Source organism: Dermacentor andersoni, chromosome 11, assembly GCF_023375885.2.
Source record: "Dermacentor andersoni chromosome 11, qqDerAnde1_hic_scaffold, whole genome shotgun sequence".
Classification (NCBI taxonomy): Eukaryota; Metazoa; Arthropoda; class Arachnida; order Ixodida; family Ixodidae; genus Dermacentor; species Dermacentor andersoni.
The window spans coordinates 39952476-39954049 of NC_092824.1; the positions used below are offsets into that span (position 1 = coordinate 39952476).

A 1574-nucleotide genomic window follows, 5' to 3' on the forward strand; every position below is an offset into this window, starting at 1 on the left:
GTTTTCACAAGCTCGAGAACCGAAGGGATTACTGGTGTACCGACAGCGACCTCACCGTACCTGCGATCAATTGCATCATGCCAAGATCCCAATTTTTTATGCTTTTACAGGCTCTCCATGCTAATGACAAAACAACGTCGGTGCCAAAAGGTAAGCCAGGTCATGACCCATTGCACAAGATACGGCTGCTTATGACTTCAGTAATGAGCAAATTTGGAGAGTGCTACCAACCATCTTCCTGCTACTCAATTGACGAGAGCATGGTTCGTTTCAAGGGGAAGAAGTCCTTCAAGCAGTATATGCCTCTAAAACCCATCAAGCGCGGCTTCAAAGTCTGGGTGCGCGCAGATGCCAGTACTGGTTTTGTGATCCAGTTTGACGTTTATACCGGAAAAGAGAGTGATGGAAGCGGCTTAGGCACTCGTGTGGTAAAGAAGTTCACTGAGGAAGTGGCACAAACCGAGTGCCTTGTGGTGTTCGATAACTTCTTTTCGTCGCCAGAACTGCTCCAGAACCTCTTCGAAGAAGGTATCTATTCAGTTGCCACAGTACGACAGCAAAGGAAAGGGCTTCCCGAGATTCTCAAGAACAAGAAGAAGATGAAAGAAGGGGATCACACCTTCCGTGTAAAAGGGAATGTGGCGGCCCTACAGTGGCAAGACAAGAGGCTTGTGAACATACTCACGACTGCCCACAATCCCTCGCACACAGTGAATGTCTCTAAGAAAGCAAAGGATGGCACTAAAATTGACCTGCAGTGTCCTCTTGCTATAGTCGAGTACACGAAATACATGCGTGGAGTAGACCGCTTTGACCAGCTGAGGGAGTACTACACGGTCAGCAGAAAGTCTCGAAAGTGGTGGATGCGTCTCTTTTATTTCATTCTTGACTGCGCTCTTGTAAACAGCTATGTGCTGTACCGTCTGTCAAATGTTGGTTGCGATGACCACGTACACTTCCTAATAAGGCTGTCAAGGCAGCTTGTCAACGGCTACACAAGCAGGAAAAGATCAGCTGCCCTTGCGCCACGATGACCTTCCATCAAAAAGCCTCAAAAAAATCTTGGCGTGCCAGATGAAACTCGCTTTGCCGCCACACCCCACTTACCAGAAGGGGCAACATCGTACAAGCGCTGCAGGTATTGCTCCACTGCCAAGAACGACAAAAGGTCAAAGATCATCTGTTCAACGTGCAAGGTTCACCTCTGCGTTGTTCCCTGCTTCATGAAGTTTCACCATAAGTAGGACAGCCCTCATAGTCATCAGGGAAGAATATTCCCATAGCTTTGTTTCCCACCGCATACAAGCTGATGCGTTCTTTTGCTTGAAGATGGCTTGAGAGACTAATAAAGATTGTTTCTGAAACGTTTAGCCAATTTTTTCATAGTAGAAGCACAATGGCTTTTAAGGGTTAATGCACCATTGAATCAATATAGCGGCAGAACCTATTTCCACGGTCGAAAGCAGTTATGTATGGGACATGTAGTGCAAGCGGGACTCCTCTTTCCCGATTCGATAAGAACGCCGTCATCTCGCGTTGCCGTCGCGAACCCTTCTCGTGGGTTCTAAAAAAAT

The 1574-nt window shown here is 47.2% G+C and overlaps 1 protein-coding gene across 1 annotated transcript; it reads left to right on the plus strand.

The window, feature by feature from the left end:
* The first annotated feature begins 203 nt into the window (after nt 1–203).
* LOC129381612 (piggyBac transposable element-derived protein 4-like) lies at nt 204–1034 on the plus strand. The gene has a single exon (XM_055064622.1). It carries the CDS (start codon nt 204–206, stop codon nt 1032–1034), a length of 831 nt encoding a protein of 276 aa, XP_054920597.1.
* The last annotated feature ends 540 nt before the right edge of the window (nt 1035–1574 follow it).